Source organism: Marmota flaviventris, chromosome 1 (genome assembly GCF_047511675.1).
Source record: "Marmota flaviventris isolate mMarFla1 chromosome 1, mMarFla1.hap1, whole genome shotgun sequence".
Classification (NCBI taxonomy): Eukaryota; Metazoa; Chordata; class Mammalia; order Rodentia; family Sciuridae; genus Marmota; species Marmota flaviventris.
In genome coordinates this window covers 553,583-570,876 of record NC_092498.1, presented here as the reverse complement: position 1 = coordinate 570,876, position 17,294 = coordinate 553,583, and the positions used below count along the sequence as shown (strand labels likewise).

The window sequence follows — 17,294 nt, the reverse complement described above, 5'->3', positions numbered from 1 at the left end:
AGGAGATCACCAGTTTGGGGCAACCTGGGTATCTTAGTAAGAATGTGTCTCAAAATACAATAAAAAGGTCTGGAGGTTCAGCCCAGTGGTAGAGTGTTTGCCTAGTATGTGCAAGGCCCTAGGTTGAACTTCTGTGCAGCAAAACAAAAACAAAAAAAAGAAAGAAAGAAACTTGCCAGGCCCAAGTTATTTAAATTCAATCCTGAGGCTTTCATTAGAGGTGGTATCAGCAACCAGCAGCTCTCCTTTCTTCTTGGTAATGAACATGATCCTGCCATCTAGCAGGTATCCTTAGCTGTTGCTCTTAACATCTTGAGAGGGATAAATATATAAAGCTTGTTGTCTATTACTGGACCTTTCGTGTGAATTCACCTGTCGAACTCTAACATGTCAGACTGTACATCTGAAAGGCAGTTCTGCCAGAAGAATGTGGGGCAGAAAGACACATTACGGAAGACAAAGCGAGAGTCAGAGAGAAAGTACCCAATGGAGGCTGAGCTGGTGGAGAAGCTCAGCGAGTGTGTGGGCAATGTGGGGACTGCCCTGGGCAAAAGGCACCCTGTGGGTGTGGGTCCTGGGTGGCACTGTGGCACACAGGCTGGCTCCTGGTGGACAGTTCCTTCTGGAATATGTGGAGTGGTTAATGATGTCTTGTTCTGACAGTAATCCTACCGTGTGCACAATAAGACACCAAGAAGCAGCTGACCTGCTGGCCCACGTCCACCTTGGTGAAGCTGAAGGTGCTGAGGTGGGTATTGGCTCCCCGCACAGCTGGCTCTATGGTTTCTCGAAAAAGCTTCTCTACAAATTGGCAAATAAAAGGCCACATGTGCTTTACAGTCTGGAAGGAGAAAGAACTCATGTTAACAATCACTGTGATACACATGTACCTGAGTTATCCTGAAAAATTATAATCCTGTAGCTTGCCAGAATCTGGTTTTAAAAATTAAAAGGGGGAAATGCTTTTCTTGTTATATAAATCAACACTTTATAATTTAAACTTTAAAAACTTATGATGATAAAATACTAATTAACCACTGTGGTGCAGGAACAAGCTCTATAATAGTCTGTTGTCAGCACATCTGATGACTGATTTCAACTCACTGCTGGACACCTTAACTGCTTAGATTCTAGTAAGTGCCTGGGACTTCGTTTAAGGACAGACTACCAGGGCTACAGGGGTTACTATCTAGGTGAGTGTTCACACACAGCCCCAGAGATACACAAAGTACAAGATAAAGATCTGGCTCAAAGTCTACTAACCCTAAAACATATCTTAAAAGCATATTATACATTGCGAGGTTTCTTGGGAATTATTTCCCTTCTTATAATAACATTTCCTGAATTTGTGCTTGTGATTATCATACGGTAGACTCAATGCTCTACATTCAGAAAGGGACACACAGGCCAGTTAGTGATGCAATGTGAGCCCCAAGTCTTCTCGGGTTAGCGGTAAGCCTTCACTCAGGAGGAAGGCAGCAGACCCAGTTCTCTGGGGAGCGAAAGCCTCCCACTGCAGTCTAAATGGGCTCTAGTCATGCCAACATCCAAATTCCCAAATACGGAAAGATGGTCTCTCATCCTCTAATTCCCACTGATATCTGGTATTTGGAATATTCTAATCTTACCTTATTTAGCCATTCTGCTCTTTCAGTGTCTGGAAAATGAACCTAAGAGAAAAAGATACAGAGACATGACTTACTGACTCCTGCCCACTGTGGATAAACACCCTGAAGGCTATTTTGTATTCTCATAGTGTCCTGTGTTTACATGAGGCTTCTCCAACACAGTCTGCTCCAAAGCTTGGAGGAGGAAAGCTGGAAGGTGTGGCCCCTGGCTCACCAATTCAGAACTTGAAGGCAGAAGAGCCAAGAGCCAACAAATGCCACCCAGAACCTCCTCTGCCTCCCACCGTCCAGAGAGATGTTTGTTCCCGGTGTCTGAAACATCACAGAACACACAAAAACAATCTCTTCTTTGAAAGGATCATCATTAGCACTGCCATCTTCATGTTCTAGAAATCTAGACTCGGAGCCTTCAGAACCCACCTCGTCCTTCTGTTGTCCCCTTTCAGTTCTACCCAGCCAGATGCCCTTCTTCAAGAGCTCATCTCCACCTGGTCTCCCACCCCCTCCCAAGTGTGCATTATCATTCTCCAAGGTTAGACCTGTGTACTAGAAGTGTTTGCAAAGGCAAAAATAAGCCTACTTAGAAAAAAAGCAGAAAACATATTTTTTTCTGCTGTTGGAGCTAAATAAAGCATCCTTACAGCAGAAGGCTAGCTCTGTTTTGGCCACAGACATAGAGTTTTCAAAGAAGGAAGAGCACACAGGCCACACCAATGCTGTGATAACACTTTGGTTTAGAGGTACAGTAGATCCCAGGCAAGTCTGTATTGGTGACTGAGGGGAGAAAGGTCTTGATGTCCAAAGCTTTCCTAAGCTACAAAGCACTTTAGCCAATTAAAGCTCTGACCTTGTGCTACAGCAGAGGAAGCTGGACTAGGCCGAGCAGCTGGGCAGGGAATATTCTCATGGCAGGTAGGGGGATTTCCAAGAAGGGGTCTTGAGATCCAACTCAACCTCTCACCTTTGAGTACAAACAACTGAGGGTGCCACCCAGCAGAAGGCAAGCCTTGGTCCCACAGAGGCCTAACTAAGGCACTACTCCAGCCCACCAGCCCCTGGAGGCCCTGGCACTTTTAGGAGAGCCAGCAGCGGCAGCAGGCTTGGCAGTGCTCTGGCTCCTTCCTGTCCACAAGCCTGAGCAGGCCCTATTCCTTCACACCACACGGCATGACGTACTTACTGTGCTTGAACCATGAGCCGAGCTGGAGGGCTTCTAGATTAAGTTAGCTTGAGTCCATTCTGACAGCAAAAACCAAAGGGGTAGCAACCTTCCAGAATCAGAGAATGGCTTAGAAGTCAGGAAAGAAACTGCTAGAGATGATCACTGGACTTTAGGGGATAAGTTTCTGTCAGTTTTGAAGGGTGAATTTTGACCCAGGTGGAACCAGTTTTCCCAGGGAACTGGGAAAGTCAGGGATTTCATTGAGGAAAGTTGGAGAGTTGCTAGACCCATCGAATAAAGTCGCAAAATTAATTATGTGCAATTCATTTGCAATGGGTAATCTGCCATTTCTTTCCATTGCTGTAGAGTAGCTCAACACTCTAAAAGTCAGATCGGGAATGGGATGTATGGTTGACACACAGGGGTAAGCTAAGCATTAAAGCGGATACTCAGCTGTGGTCTCTCCCAATTTGCTGTGAGGCTGTCTCCCTTTCTGACCCTTCTCTCCAAATCGAACCCAACACTGGAGGCAAGAGAAGGAATAAAAGGCAGATACTGTGTACCTTGTGTGCCGACAGCCAGACTTTATTACTGATGTGCTCCTTCTGAATTCAAGAGTGAACACCAAAGGACATCTCTGCAGGTGTCTACCTAAGAGTCTGACTGTCCCAACTTCACTGAGTTTAGCTACAAGAAACATTGTTCTGTTAAACAAGAATCTCATTCCACCTCAAGCTCCTACTTATTTATCAAATAGTTAAACTTTCTCAGCTTGATATTCAAAGAAAGCTGGAATCACGTTTTCTTTGGTTCACCTTCAAAAACCTGCCTTTTTGTTTTGTTTAATTTTTTATTTGTTTTAATTAGTTACACATGACATACAATGACCTTGACATATCATACATTTGAATCAGATGGGATACAATTTCTCATTTTTCTGAGTGTACAGGTTGCAGAATCATATTGGTCATACAGTCACGTATATACACACATAATAATCGGTAGAGAGAAGTGATGGGAGGGGAGGGGAGGGGAGGGGAAGGGGGGAAAGGAAGGACAGTAGAAAAACCTGCCTTTTATCTCACTCCTGCTGAAGCCAAACAAAACAGCCATGACTACAAAGAACTTGCTCTTTTTTGCTTACTTCTTACCTTCCCTACTTCCTCCTTCTGCCAGCTCCTCCTGAGGAGCTGGTGCTGGACAATGAACCACACACGCCCAAGTCCACCTGCTCCTCCACCTACAACACCTCCAGGCTCACACTCTCCCCACAAGCCTTAAATGCTCCTCAGCTGGACAGGGCCAACTCCTGCACCCTGCCTCTTAGTCCACCCCTTAAAGTTACGGAGCTTCTATCTTCTCAGCATCAGAGTATTATGTGACCGGTTCATCAGTTGAGCCAATAAACAATAGTCCTGATATTTTCCAGTCAGTACACTATATCAAATCCACATTTTAAACACATCAAACAAACTTCCACTTTCTAACAAAGCCTTTAAAAAATTATGAGAAATGACTGTCTGGTAATAGAAGATATAGCCAGATTTTCCAACCAATCAAAATTGATGAAAAGGGGCCAAGTATTCTTAAAATACTGTTAACATACATATGTATATATAAAAACGTTTTATAAGTTACACATTTCTATAAATGCAGACGTTTGCGAGAATATAAACCAAGACAGTCACAAGGAGAATGAAGATTTACCTTCCACTTTATGCATTTCCATAGTTTTGAGATTCCTTATGAGAAATGTAAATTACTTTCCTAATTACTACTGTAACTTAGGATTGAACATAAGAAAATATTCTAATACAGAAGTACTATTTTTATAAAGTAACTTAAACTGTGTAAAAACGGAATTTTCATAAATTAAATAATATTTTAACAATATTGGGAGAGAATGATAATTGGAAATAGGATTGTATTACACACAAATAATCTATTTCAAATTTGATTTTAATGAAAATTTTTGGTATATTAAGTTTTAAAGGGAAAATACAACCATGCTGACCAAACTCTTTATGATTGAACATGGAAAAATGACTCCCACCAGTGTTCCAGAATGAAAGTGCTCTTCTCCTGAGTGCAATGGTTCACACCTATAATCCCAGCAATTTGGGAGGCTGAGACTGCAGAATTCCAAGTTCAAACCCAGCCTCAGCAACTCAGTGAAGCCCCCTCTCAAAAACAAAACAAATGAACTAGAGCTGTGGCTCAGTGGTAAGGTTAATCCCCATATAAAAAAAAAAAAAAAAAAAGTAATCTGCTTCTCCAAAACCATTCACTAAGCTCAGTGACACTTCTCAGGTGGGTCTGCCAGTGTGCTAGTGAATTCCTACTCCTGTCATTCTTTTTTTTTAATATATATATATATATATATATATATATATATATATATATATATGTGTATATATACACATATATATATATATATTAGTTGTAGGTGGACACAATACCTTTATTTTATTTTCATGTGGTGCTGAGGATCGAATCCAGTGGCTCACGCATGGTAGGTGAGCGCTCTACCTGTGAGCCACAACCCCAGCCCCTCCTGTCATTCTTAAACGCCAGGCTGACATCTAAAGCTGAACATTCACCAGTGCCAGGGGCCAGGGCAATTGTACTAAAGTAAGTACAGCATCTTTACACGCAACCACACACTAGGACAAGAGCCATCTGACACCTGGGAACTCTGATTTCAGTCACAGGGCCATCCTCTGAAGAAAGCATGCATGGAGCACTTACAGACCAGCTCCAGCCCTAGGGAACGAGGAGGGGGGAGAATAAGGCGGGGCTTTCTGGATTCAAGAAAAAGACAGCAGGGATATATTTGGCTAAAACCCTTGTAGATGAGGTGGTAAAAGAACCTTTGTTTCTGAATTAATCAGTGACGCTGGGTCCCTGACACAGAACTCCTAAATTGTTGGAATTTCCTGGGTGATAGGGCATCTTTTGCTTTAATCAGGTGGTTCTAGAGGGCTCCTGGACAGCCTCCAGAGGGGGCTAGTTGTATTAAAGGGTTCTAGCCTCTGGCTAACAGCCTCTCCTCCCACTCCTGGGGAGGGGACAGGGTTAATGGTAGCTGACCATCAAAGGCTAAATGACTGAACCAGCCTGTGGCTATTTATTGATCCTGTACCAAAATGCAAAAGGATGGAGTTGGGAGAACTTCCAAGTTGTTGCACACACGGAGTGTGTGTGGGGGACATATCTGAAGAGGGCACAGAAGCTCTGGTCCTCTTCCCCAGACCCTGACCCATGTTATTTCTTTATCCAGCTGGTCTTCTATATTCTTTTTGGTGTTCTTTGTAATATACCAGTAAATACGGTTTCCTTGAGACTGTGACCTAACGTAGCAAATTAATCAAACTCCTGGAAGGGGTTGTGGGAGCCCTGATTTATAAGTGGCTGGAAGGAGCACAGGTGACAATCTATTCCGTGCAACTGACATCTGAAGGGGAACAAACTTGCAGGACAGTCCTTAACCTTGGGGTCTGACATTAATTCTAGGCACATAGTGTCAAAATCAAATTGAATTATAGGACGCCCAGCTATTGTTGGCTGTTGCTTGGTGTGATGGCCTCTACCCAGCCCCCTAGCACCACCATATTTTGGTGATCATAGGTGAAGTGTTAACCATGAGAACAAAAGAGTGTGATTTTTTTTTTTCTCCTATCACTTAAACAAGGCAAAGAAGAGAGAAGATTCTAAGCCACTGGGGATGGAGAGGGGAGGGGAGGAAGCCACAGTGCATCCTGACCATGTAAGGCACAATGTGTGAGGTCAGAATCTGAGGGGACGCTCTATAGAGGCCAATCTATCTGGATCAAGCAGAGAATCACGTGTGTAAGAACACAGCCTGCATTGTTAGAACGCACAAAGGATGGGTTTGAACACCAGCAGCTCCTTGTAGAAGCATTCCAAGCATCAATAGTTCTCGGGATTTTAATTTATAAATGGTTGTTTCAAGGGGCCAAAGAAAATGAGAGAATATATCATATTTGAAGACAGTAAATCTTAACAAATTTCAAATTCTGTTCACTAGATAAAAAAATCTGCTTGTTGCTAATTCATATTCATGAACATTTGCTTGTTTCACAAAGCAGAATTTAAAGTAGTAAAGACATCATAGAGAAAGACCAGGATGCCAAAATAACAGAAAACATGTTCCCAAATCATATAAGAAAGCATGAACATGTATCATTTAGTTTCAAATCTTATCCTCCAACTAAAAAAGTAGAAGTACTCAAATCTCTTTTAAGTTCCAACTGTAAAACAAGCTTTTATGTTTGTTATTTGTATTACCTCTATGAAGCAGAAGTAGTCATTATAATGTTACTCAAGTTTCTATTTTTGAGTCAACACCACCCAAAAATTTCTTTTCAGATGTTATCTTTAAAAAGAACAAAGATTCCTCAGTAGTGCAAAATAATACAAATAAGAAATAAAATAAAAAGAACAAAAGCCTATTTTAGGTCCTAATAAGCTGTTGATACACATTTTACTTAGAAAATTAAACCAAATATACAAAAACAGACTGCTTAACTATGCCAGGAACTGAACATCCAGTACTATGCTCAGTGCACACAAGAACCCTTTGATCATCAATGCCTCTATCTAGTAGATGAGCAGCAGATAAGGAGGGATCCCGACTTGGGGGACTCCAAAGTCCTTCCCATTACACCCTGCTGAAGTATTAAGGATGAAATGAACTTACAAACTGGTCAAAAATTTCTAATTTAGTATTTTTTCCATTTCTGAGCATTAAAATTATAATTTGGGATAACATGTAAAGTTGAAGTTAAATAAAGGAACGGCTTTCTTCAAACAATGCTCCCCTTGAAGACCAACATTAACAATCAGCACTTTTGCAGGGTTTTTCCACTCAAAAATGCCATACTTCAAGCAGACACGAGCAGTACACCCAAACAGCACAGCAGGGAGGGAGGGCTCTCAAACCCTGTCAGTACCAAGGGGCCAAAGCATGCAGCACAAAGTCATCCTGTCCACTTCTCTTTACAAGAAAAATCTAGGGTCCCTTTAGATAGGTAACATCAGGGAAGCGCAAAGAGATACCAAACTAATTCTACTGTTCCTGAAGCCGATAGGTCGGTGGTGGTGACTTGGTGTCCACTTAGAACAAAGCAGCCCACACGGGAAAGGAACATCAATCAGATGCCGGTGGAAACGCCTGTCAATCAGCCAGATCTCCTAACTAATGCCTGTCAATCAGCAGGACCCCCTGGCCAATCCTGGAGTTCAGCCAGCTCCCCTGACCAACTCCAAGGGGGCAAGGGACCCTAAAAACACCTTTTCCTGTCCCAAGCCCTTCCCTTCCTGCTGTAAGCCCCATAAAAGTCCAGTCCGGTTGAGCTTCCACGCGGTTTCTCCTCAGACCCTTCTCCTGTCCCCTCTGTGGGTCTGATCGAGTTCCGCCCATGAGTGATGTCTCAATAAAGCCTCGTTCAGCGGCCCTTTTAAATCTGCCTCCTTTGGTCGCTGCCCGCCTCACCTGATCTGACAGAAGCATCACTGATTTAATACCTTTAAGTAAAACTTAAAAGATAAAGGGATACATTGATCATTTTAAAATAAAATTTACTAGTTCATGTTCTTCCTTGTTCCAAGGATTTGAGCTTTGCCCCACTCTAAATACCTTTAGACAATATCTTGAAACAAAATAAGCCCCACAAGATTCTTACTTGCAGCAGTGTTGCAGAGGAAGAATTTTCTCACCATCTGGGACCACACTGGAGGAGCTAAAGAAGGACCCCAGGCTTCAGGCACAGCACTGCTGATATGCCCTGGGGCAGGGAGGTGGGGAGGCTCTGAAAGACAGGATCGGGAAGTACTGGTCATCTGAACACACCAACCTTCCTATACCACTGTGCAGTTCTACCTATGTCTACAAACTGCAGAAACTGAAACAGGGAGTGTTGTTTTCTTGTCTAAAACCAACAGTTTCAAAAATAGGACAGATGAGGCAACATGAACATGACCGTAGTCCTATGAGAACATCAGATAACTGTTCTCTGTTAGTCATATCACAAGAGAAACTCATTTTGTAGGAGAGGGGAGCAATCGGTGCTCACGGCGCTGGAAAGCACACTGGCAGGTTCACTAAGTCGGCCTGCATTCACAGAATTCAACCCGGACAGACACTGACTAAGGCCTGTAAATGTTTAAATTGCTTAATACTGTTTAGTCTCCATACAAATCAGTCTTAAAATCTGAATAAATGGGGGAAAGCCTTGCAGAAAGTTGAAATTTCCTACAGAGTGTTGGTTCATGACACAAAGCAACCAAAAGGCGTCCAAGGTTCCAATGTCGTAGAACATCTTCCTGGAGAGCCTAGGATTTAGAAACCAGTGTTACTGAGAGGCCAGCACAGATTTGTGACCTCCCATCTTTTCATATTCACACTTCTTTACCAATTTCCCAGCCTGACTGTCTCTCCTCAACGCCCTCGATTTCAGTCTGTCCTTCTCCATCTTCTTGAGAGCCAAGTCAGTATTCATGGTAAGTAGAAACAGGCGCAAGAAATCTTAATGTGAAGGTATTTTTCTAAGATACTGGGATTTTTTTTCCAAATAGCTGCTTCTGTACAGAAAAAGTATTCAACGTTAAAAGGCTATGAAGAAGTGTGTTTCTCTGAAAATATGTGAATCCTGGAACTCATACTGTCAGTGTCTGAATAGCTACTGTCCATGCTAAAAATGAAGTGTATAAAGGAGCTGTTTTACATATTTATAGTCTACATAAAAAGCAGGCAGTTGTTCACATAGTAAATAAAGCAACTGATCTGCCAGAAAACCCATAAGGCCACACTGTTCTTAATGGTTCTGTCAGCTTTATATGGATGTTGGTCACTGCTCCAGTGTAATCTGACTCACCAAATACAAGGTTGCCTGCCTCCTGACAAGAAACATTTTCAAAATATTCTGCTAGGAGATGTGAATTTACCCTAGGAAATGTGAAAAAGCACTACCACACTGACGTCCTTCCCTGAGACCACAGGTAGTGACCACAGTCACTCCCTATTCTCCCACAAATCACAGGAGGTCTACCAGAGTCAGAGTGAACCTGTGACTTTCCTACGTCATTTCAAACTGACAGCTGGAACAAGGAAGGGCTGCTGACAAAGGAATGCTGGCCAAGCCACAGGGCGAGCCACTGCTTGAGAACTGCTCCTGGCCGACAGAGGAACGTGGCAGCAGACAGGTCAGCGTCTGGGCACTTTTGTCTAAAGTGCTTGCTGAAGAGTGTCTATCTTCAATAATTTGTTCCTATTTGTTATATGATTGACCATTATCTATTCTTGTAGATCAGGAAAGAGTAAAGGAAAAATTAAAAAACTAGGTCAATCCCAGTATACCTTGTATAACAAAGCTATCTAAATTTTATTTGAAAACAAATTCTTTTTTGTTGTTACTGTTACTGGGGATTGAACCCAGGGGTACTCTATCACTAAGCTATGTACCCAGCCCCTTTTATTTTTAGCTTTTTTGGTACCAGAGATCGAACCCAGGGGCACTTTAAGCACAGAGTTACATCCCCAATCCTTCTTATTTCTATTTTGAAGGATAGTCTCATTCAGTTGCTTAGGGCCTCACTATGTTGCTGAGAGTGGCCTCTAACTTGCAATCCTCTTGCCTCAGCCTCCCAAATAGCTGGAATTACAGGCATGTACCACCACATCTGACCCAATTCTTATTTCTAATTTGCTAAGAGAATGCACATTGAATTTAGTGTTACATCTGACATACACTATGCATTCATCCATTTATCATGGAGAGGGGGCTTAAATTTCAATGCATGTATGGAATGGAAGCCAGGACTAATATTAAATGCAGAGTCAAAACAGGAATACCTCATAACCCAGAGTCAGGAGCACAGCAAGACAGCTCTTCAAAAACACTGAGAGTTACTTAATGACATTTTCCAAAAAGTTAAAGTATACTCTGACAAAACTCAGGTCCTCAGACACCCTTCTGCCACTGCTAACAGAAAGAAAAGTCAAACGAGCAGATTATTGATAATCTTGATATAAATTGAGGTTTGGGCATGAGTTACATCAATCTCACAAATTAAAATGAGTCCAAGAGGAGGAAGCCTGTGTTCTTTCTCATCTTCTTCATTTAAACGTGTCAGACAATCTGGTTGGTTTTTATCTTATTTCAAATCACAAACTGCTATCAAACACATGCTTGTGTTTTGACTGGAATGGCCTGGGAGGACTGCGGCTAGAGTTCACTGCACATCTGCCTCTCTGGAATCAATTTAGACCTGTTCTAACCTGCGCGCGCACACACACACATAGAACACTGAGACTGTGAAGGCAGTTACAAGAGTGGCAGGAATGTCCAACATCTGTGTGGCTTCAGAAGTCACATCAGGCTACAATTTTACTCTAAAGGTTTTGTTCTTAAGGAGTAGGTTCATATTATTTCCTGAGGGATTACTGTCACCCTCTCAGATAGCAAATATCTCAAGAGTTTGAGAATAAAGTCAGGAATTGGCCACTCTAAGCCTATTGTTTCCAATCTTTTTAATCCTTCCTTTGTACACAAAGAAACAGTAGGTAATCTGACTCAAGGACTTTACACTTTTACACTAGGACTTTTTTTCTGATTATAACCATTTATCTTTTCTGGGTGTTTAATATCAAGATCACAGTATATCTATCCCCATAATGGCTGTTTGCCACACTTGTTATTAACTGTGATGTCAATATGGAAATTTTTAAAAAGCCTACAATTTTGGTATTACATTCATAATCCAGAGAGAATAGCACGGTTTACTCTATCATTTGCTGTTTTCCATGTAAGATACTGAATGACAGGAAACCTCAGGAGGAAAATTACATAATTTTGTATGTCTCCTGATAAAATTCCCAAGTTTCTTCACTTCTTCTTGGAAAGTCTATTAATGTATCCATAATTAAATCATAAGATCATGGTGATTAAAAAAATAGGTACTTGGTGTTTATCCTGGTTCCTGACACAGAGCTCCCAAGTCCCTTGGAATTTTGGGGTGACAGAAGCTCCTCTTGTTCTAATCAGGAGACTCTGGGTGGGTCTGTGGACAGTCTCAGGAGGGGGCTGCCCACTAGAACCACCAAGGCAGGACCAGAGGTTAGGATGTCCAGCTCTTCCCTACCCTCCAGTGGTCAGCGCTGCACTGCAAACTGAAACCTGCATGGAGACACCGAGTGGGTGAACACAGGGGTGATGGGGTGCGGTGTGCCCAGAGGGGGCTAGGAAGTTCCGCACCCCACCCCAACACCTGTCCCCATGGGTCTCTTCCACCTGGTGTTCCTGCCTCGCCTTCTTTGTGATACACTGGGGAGGGTAATAAAGTGCTTCCCTCAGTTCCAGAAATTACCAAACTTGAGGGGGTTTGTGGAACTCTGAATTTGAGGTTGGCTAGGAAGAAGTGTGGGTAGCCTGGGCAGCCCATTTGCAGCTGGCTTTGGAAGTGGGGGCAGTCCTGGGGGCCAAGCCCTTCACCTGTGGATCTGACGTAACCCTGGGTGGTGTCAGCCATACCAGCCAGTGTCCACAGAGTAAGTGGAATTGTTTTGGGGTGAAAAAAAAACAAAAAACCCTGCACCTGTGGTGTTAGAGGTGTTCTGAGCTCAGAATCATCCCCAAGGATTTAAAAAATATAATTATAGGGGCTGGGGATGTGGCTCAAGCGGTAGCGCGCTCGCCTGGCAGGCATGTGGCCAGGGTTCGATCCTCAGCACCACATACAAAGATGTTGTGTCCGCCGAAAACTAAAAAAAAAATAATTCTCTCTCTCTCAAATATATATATATATATATAAATTATAGAAGTTGTAAAAGCATAGAAAGGCCCTTTATGCCGTCCACCCAGTTTCCTCCAGGGCTTATCTTACACGACCACACTAACACCATAAAACCAGAGGACGGACATTGGCGCCTGCCCTCCACCACACGGCCCTGTGTCATGGCCATCACAGTCGAGACGCAGACCTGCCCCACTGCCCCTCTAGAGCACACTGCCACTTACTGCCCCCACCAACCCACCCTAGCAACCACTTCGAGCTCCCTCTCTACAACGCTGGCATTTTAAGAATAGTGTGTAAGTGGCCCACACTGCATGACCCTTGGAGACTGACTTCTTTGCCCACCCAAAGCCTCGGAGATCTGTCAGTTTGCCCCGTTGCTGCCCCCTTTAAATGCCAAGTGGTATTCTGCGGTGCAGTTATAACACTTTGTTTGACCATTTGCCTACTGAAGGGCATCCTGATGGTTTTGTTTTTGACTATTACACATACACAACGCCTACTTATGTAAAGGTTTTTGTGCATATGTATATTTCACTTCTCCAAAAAAATGTCCAGGAGTGTGACTGCTGAATCACATACTGAGGTGTGTTCCATAAAACTACTTTCCAGAGTGTCTATACCGTTTTGTGTCCTCTCCAGCAGTATTATGATAGATGGTTTATTGTCACTATCTTATTATATTTTAGCTGTTCTAGTAGGTATGAAGTGAGAACTCATTTTAAAAAATTCTAAAATATACATTTAACATTAGACATTTTAAGTGTATAACTGAGTGGTATTAAACATATTCTCTGCTGTGCAACTGTTACCGTGATCCATCTGGAGAACTCCCCCCCCCATAAATAAATAAATAGTCCTTTTTACTGTAGTTCATTTATTTTAATCAGATATTTCCCAAAACAACGGAACCAAGTAACTTACTTCAGAGGCCCAGAAGTAAATGAGGAACCTAATTCAGAGCTCACAGACCTTTCTCAAGAGGAATTTGTCAAACTCTTAAGTTACCTCTGAATAGCAAAAATAGAGCTTTAGGCACACTTCTTGTACTGAGACACCACAATCAGACTCCGCAATGGGCTGGGGACTCAGGAGCCCGTGCAGATTCGTAACTAGACAGACACAGGTGGCAGAACCTCACTGGGCTGAGGCAGCCTGCTCACACTCTGCCTTTCAGAGGACAGCCCAGCCTCTCAGAGTTGCAGAACATCCTTCAGAGCAAAAGGGCAACTGTTCGCACTCACTTCTCTGAGACTGCTGACTTCTCCACAATGCAAATATTCCCGCCACAGCCAATTTCAAGCTGTCAAACAATCTCACTGAATGCAGAATTGGGAAGAAACGCACAAAATCATGTGAAAGTGGTGTTAGTCATTGGGGAAATGGATATCAGAACCACCATGAGATGCCACTTCACTAGAATAGATACATTTAAAAAAAAAAAGTTGGCAGGGATGTGGAGGAACCAGCACCTGTATATGTTGCTGGTAAGAATGTAAAATGGTGCAGACGTTGTGGGGAACAGTTTGGCGTTCCTCAAAGTGTAAACCCTGGTGTACACCTGAGAATTGGAAAGAGGTGTGCAAACAAAAATGTGGACACGGATTTTTATAGCGGCACCATTCAGATAGCCAAAAGATGGAAGCAGCCCGAATAGCCGCCCATGAATGAATGGACAAACTGGTATATCCAGAAAATGGGATACTATTCAGTCTTCAAAAGAAATTAATTACTAATTCATGTTTTTGTGATAAGCTTAGAAAATATGCTAACTGAAATAAGCCAGAAACAAAAGTCACATATTACATGAAATATCCGGAATAGGGAACATCCCAAGAGGCAGAAAGTAGGTGAGTGGCAGGTACTCAACATCTGAAAACAGTCACGTGCCCCACCCTAGTCCTGCTCCTGCAAGCTGCCCTTCTTGGCTTCAGCACAGGCAGTCTTCCTGCACTTTCCGCCACTCCTTTCCTCCTTCCTGGCCTCCCACCGCTGTTCCAGGGAGGGTGGGCACCCCTTCCTTCCTCTGGCCATCTGGTATTACTCCACCTCTGTCTTGCCAAACCCCCTTTCTAAAACTTTGCTTCACACACAAAACCACTCACTCCCTTATTTCTCCTAGTATAAAATCACAACTGAAGTTATTAAGAAAAGCAACACTTCATATTACCTACTGGATATATTCTAAGATCTTCATATATGTGGAGAAACATACTTAGAAATTGTATTGTCATTTTTGTATCAGATTATAAATCAATTTTTTGGTTTTAAAATCCTAGTACTTAGATACTTAGATATTTTATATAATCTCATGCTAGGCATTTAAGTATTTACAGTAGAATTGAAACAAATCAATAATCTGAATAGGCAGTTCACTTCTAATATGTCCATTAATGGGTATGCTATAATTGACAAAATGGGTGTACAAAGGCCTAGTAAAATGAGTAATTAATAATTCACTGTTTCAACAGCCTGCCTAGGTTAACTGAGCACAAACCATATGCAAAAGCACTATGCTAGATGCTATAGTAGATATAATTATTAAAGATTAAACTAAAAACTTTAATAAATATATAAACAAAGTTTTATAAGAGAAGTGAGAGTATCAGTCAGATTAATAATTTTAGCAGTTTGATAGTTGGTGTTCCAATGGGAGCTGCATAATTCCAATCCAGAGTGCAAGGTGCTCTCCGGCCTAAGACTCACAGCATGAAGCCAGCTGGGCTGGGCGGGTTCTTTTCTCACACCAATGATTTACTTCCCACAGATCTATGTTTCTCTGGGAAACCTAAATCACATCAAGTCCTCAGATGTAAACAGAAGGAAGCAACTCCACATTTAACACAGGCTAAAATTAAACTATATTGCACCTGACCCAGAAATAGGATGTGCGTTTTCAAATCCTATGTTAGTCACTGACCAATACTTACTCACACAAGGAAAGAAAATCAGACTAAACTGTAGGATACAAAGCATTCACATATAGTTTCAACTCTTATCCACTGCATCAGGGTGGAAGCTGGATGTGGGGAGGGAGGGATTACCATGTCCTGGGCAGTACTTGTTGGAAGGAAGCAGAAGACAGAAAAACTGGCCCAAAGCAAGGATGCAGGGTCCTTGGAAATATTTTAGGGATATACAGGCAAAAGGAGAAAGAAAGTGAAATTGTAAGGCATGCTTTTAAGTGTTAAAATAACAAAGCCTTTTGGTAGATAAATTCTTAGCAACAACACAAAATAAATAAACTGCAGTGAAACAGAAACAGAAACAGAAAAATTCCAAGGTTCAACTGCTCCACTCCAATCCAGCAGGGCAGGAAGGGGGCCAAGAAAACACTGTGGCCGGAAAAGTGACTCAGGCCCAGCACTGAGAGGGCTCAGGGACATCTGGCACAGCAGCCTCAGGTGGCTGCCCAGGGCAATGCCTGTCTATTCACCCGCATCCAGGGTTTCACCTCCCTCTTCCCATTCCAGCCTTACAATCAGACACCATCTTCCTGATGAGGAAGACAGGCCAACAGGTGTGCCTGACCCAGCCAAGGGCACAGTTAGGTTGGGGGAGCGCCCTCAGAGGGTCTGCCTGAATTGTGTGGCCTCTATAGTGTGCTTTCACAATTAGAAACTCAGCCAAAAGACACTGATGTTGGCCACAGGGGCAGCTGCATTCACAGAAGGACAAGACCATCCAGCAAGTCTCAGAAATCTCAAAGCAGCCATCACTTTATTGTGCTAAAACCACTACTTCAATTAAGAACATTCCTGTTAACAGATTTTAATATCCCACACAGAAGAGGAAAAGCAACCCAATCCTCACTGGAGTAGGAATGCCTTTCCCCTAAAGGTTATTTCCACAAGAAGAGATGTGGATAAACCTATGAAGACTTTTAACATCTTACCATTCAAAAACAAACACTGTCTTCTACAATTAAGACTTTTCTTAAAAATTATCATTCTACTCTAATGATTCAAAATAGTTCATGTAGCCTCTAGATACAGATCTACCAAATAGCTCAATATGAATCTGTAGCTTAAAAACATCAAATTAAATAATATCTCATATGCTATTTTTATCACTTCTTACCATGTATCTAACAATCTTTTTCTTCTTGGTACCAGGGATTGAACCCAGGTGCACTTAACCACTGAGCCACACCCCCAGTCCTTTTTGTGTTTTATTTAGAGACAGGGTCTAGCTAAGTTGCTGAGGCTGGCTTTGAACTTATGATACTCCTGCCTCAGCCTCCTTAGCCGCTGGGATTACAGGCGTGCGCCACTGTGCCTGGTCATCTACTCTTTTTTCAATTGTGTCCATCAGACGTCATTTAAATGAAGGATGATATTTCCATAAAATAAATAATTGCAATAATCACAGTCATTTCTGAATAATGAGATAATGTTCAATGAAGAAAGGAAGACACTAACATACATATACATACACTGTACAGACATGTCAAAGATTAAGGAAATCTACCAACTTGTTACTACTAGTTATCACTAGCCAGGATTCCAGGCATTTTTCTCACATCAGAAAATCATGTTTCTAAAACCTTTCTAGACACAACATAACGTAATACATATATCACAGTGTGTTCATTAAAAGTAAAGGATCCTCACTATATGATTAAGCAAATTAAAAAAACAAACAAAAAAAAAAACCTTGAAGTTCAATTTCCATGACAACTTTACAAATAA

The 17,294-nt window shown here is 42.2% G+C and overlaps 1 protein-coding gene across 2 annotated transcripts in view; it reads right to left on the bottom strand.

Annotated features, from left to right (window-relative positions):
- Positions 1–17,294, bottom strand: part of Esyt2 (extended synaptotagmin 2) — a 76,915-nt gene that overhangs the window by 51,349 nt on the left and 8,272 nt on the right. For both annotated transcript variants that reach the window (XM_027923852.2, XM_027923853.2), the window contains exons 2-3: positions 1,629–1,670; positions 707–841 (exon numbers count right to left, since the gene is read on the bottom strand). In XM_027923852.2, coding sequence (XP_027779653.1) covers positions 707–841; positions 1,629–1,670 — 177 coding nt within the window. The remainder of the gene's footprint in view (positions 1–706; positions 842–1,628; positions 1,671–17,294) is intronic.